Raw genomic sequence first — 2,641 nt, 5'->3', positions numbered from 1 at the left:
TATATATATATATTGAAACGTAACAGAAGAGGAATCTGAAAAGGAAAGAAACTCATCATCATAGTATGTAGAGATAAACTCTAAATGCAGTCTTCTAAAGCTGGCCGACATTAATTCCATTTTTCCCCATTACAACTCCACCTATTCCATTTTATGCCTACAAATCTTTATATTTATGCCTATTATATGCAACCTTGGTTTTTAGAATGGTGATATTTTTCAACTGTTGACAGGCCTTGTTATTTTTAATTGATGGTGTTTATGCAGTAGAATCTAAAGGGCTGGACGCTAAACAACATTGCACCCCCAGCTTTTTTTGCCTACCACTAAAAATTTCCCAAGCACATAAAAATTCACTCAAGTAGTAAACAAACACCATGAAACATTCTTCTCATACAATATTAGGGCGTATTTCTGCTGAATAACTAATAAAAACACGGTAACACGAACGTTATAGGTGGGCGGAGCTTATAATAGGGAGCTTTCGATTGCACGACGACGATAGGACGTAGAACGTAATGACGTCACTAAAAGTCATCTGCTCATGCGAGAACGTACTCTACGTCGTCGAGTAGATTCTGGAACGCAATTTAGCCAAATCTGCGTATGCGTACGACGCCAGGTAGGACGGTCACGCTTGAGTGATTCCGTTCTAGCGTCGCGTCGTCGCACATATGACGATCACCTACGGAAGTTGAAGTTGACCTTACTTCTGTGAGCTGCACATGGTGCGAAAGAAGTAAACAACACACTGCAAAGTATGACAAAATTATGGTAACCCTAAATCATGTCATCCTGTTGGTTTCATTTTTTTTCTAAATCTTCGCCCCGAATTTTCCGCGAACGAACAATCGAACCAACGAAGGTCAATTTGGGTCACCGACGGGTCACATGACTAACACGGTATTGAGTTGCAGCTAAAAAGTGTACCACAAAACAAAACACCTGTTTGTGTCTAAACGCCAACCAAACGAATGCGTATTAAAACACGCATTTTTAGAACGCATTTCTAACCGTGGGAAAAAACCGTGTTTTTTAATAGCCATTTAAAAACACGTGTTTTTTTTAATGTTTTGTGTTGCTTATTTTGCTCAGCAGAAACAAGCCTTTAAGTGTTATATCAAAATTGTTACGTCAGACATGTTAAAAGAATAAAAGGAACTTGATTCTTAGCGACGTCTTCGTGGTCAAGTGGTATGACGTTCGCTCTATGTGAAAGGTCCGAGTTTTTTCTTTATTCTTCTTCTGTTAAGTTTCAATTTATATTATTCATTGCATTATTTCGCTTGCTGTTTCTGGGGTTTTCCATGCCTTTAAATCACTTTATATAATATACAAGTATCTCAGTTGAGAACCAACAAACTCAATGCACAGAAGAGGGAGTATCTTATTGATTGATAGGCTATTGCTGGCAGTCTACCCACATGCGATTTTATTCTTATATCAAAATTGTGACGTCAGACACGTTAATAAATCATAGGAATTTAGATTTTACCGGCGCAATTGTCTCACCACGACGCCTTCGTGGTCAAGTTCGCCATGTATGCGAGGGGTTCAAGTCCCGGTGGAGGCCGAGTTTCTTTCCTTTTCTGATTCCTCTTCTGTTTCAATGTATATATATATATATATACATTTCACAATGGTTATGTTGATATATCACGATGATGATAATAGTGATACAGATGAGTCACACTTACTAAAAACCAATATAATTGTTGGAGCCTACATAATAAGGTTTACAGAACTAAATAGTTCGTGATATTACCGATTTATTTTTTAGGCAATTCTAGGAGCAAGCATAAGCCTGTTTGGTATTTATTTCAATGAAAATTACAACAACTGCATCAAATGGGGTGCGAGGTTCGTCATAGTCAGTGTCATTAGGAACATTTGTGGCGCTTTCATGAATGGAATTGCAGGAACAATTGTTAGTGTAAGTGTTTGTTCTATCATGTGTATCAAAAATCCAAACTTCAGTTTATTTCATATTAAGGTACAGTGCCGTGCTACAGTATATATTTTTTCGTATTCAATGAGTCAATTACAGAACAAAATGATCTTGACCGTCATTTCATCACAACCATCATCACCACCACTGTCATCACCGATGCTGTCGTCTCCGCCGCCGCCGTCGCAGTGGTGGCGCCAGGACCTGCCCGACGGAGGGGCTAAAGGCCCCGACGGGGGGGGGGGCTAGTGGAGCGAATTGAGTCTCGCTTGGCTGGGGGCCAGGGGGCCGCCTAGGGCCCCCGGTGGGGGTGCAGGGGGAGAAGCCCCCCGGAAGCCACGGATATTTGATGAATTATGGCGAATTTTTATTACTTATTTGATAGACATCGAGTTACTATAATATGACTTCATGTAGGCTATGCTTTCTAATGTTGAAATCAGCTTCCAAAACCAAAACATTTTGAATTAAGCAAGAAAAAAAGAGTATGCGATGTAACCAACTAATTTATTTTCAAATCCTCATTCTTGAAAGTGAAATTCTATATTTTGGAAATTTTGCATGAAATCTGTCAACCACGCTGTCATGGTCGAGGTTGCTTCACCTATCACGATGTATTCCAACCATCATGAAGCTATCTAGATGAGCATTTGTCATAACAGAACGCAAATTATTTTTAATTAGTCTCATTGA

General features: G+C 39.3%; 1 protein-coding gene across 1 annotated transcript in view; it reads left to right on the top strand.

The window, feature by feature from the left end:
- Positions 1-2,641, top strand: part of LOC117106602 — a 25,866-nt gene that overhangs the window by 16,937 nt on the left and 6,288 nt on the right. Inside the window, exon 4 of the mRNA XM_033247987.1 lies at positions 1,781-1,933. Coding sequence (XP_033103878.1) covers positions 1,781-1,933 — 153 coding nt within the window. The remainder of the gene's footprint in view (positions 1-1,780; positions 1,934-2,641) is intronic.

This window comes from Anneissia japonica, unplaced genomic scaffold (assembly GCF_011630105.1).
Source record: "Anneissia japonica isolate Jap-2015-1 unplaced genomic scaffold, ASM1163010v1 scaffold142_len1259957_cov175, whole genome shotgun sequence".
In the NCBI taxonomy this organism is placed as follows: domain Eukaryota; kingdom Metazoa; phylum Echinodermata; class Crinoidea; order Comatulida; family Comatulidae; genus Anneissia; species Anneissia japonica.
This window is presented reverse-complemented; position numbering and strand designations above follow the sequence as displayed.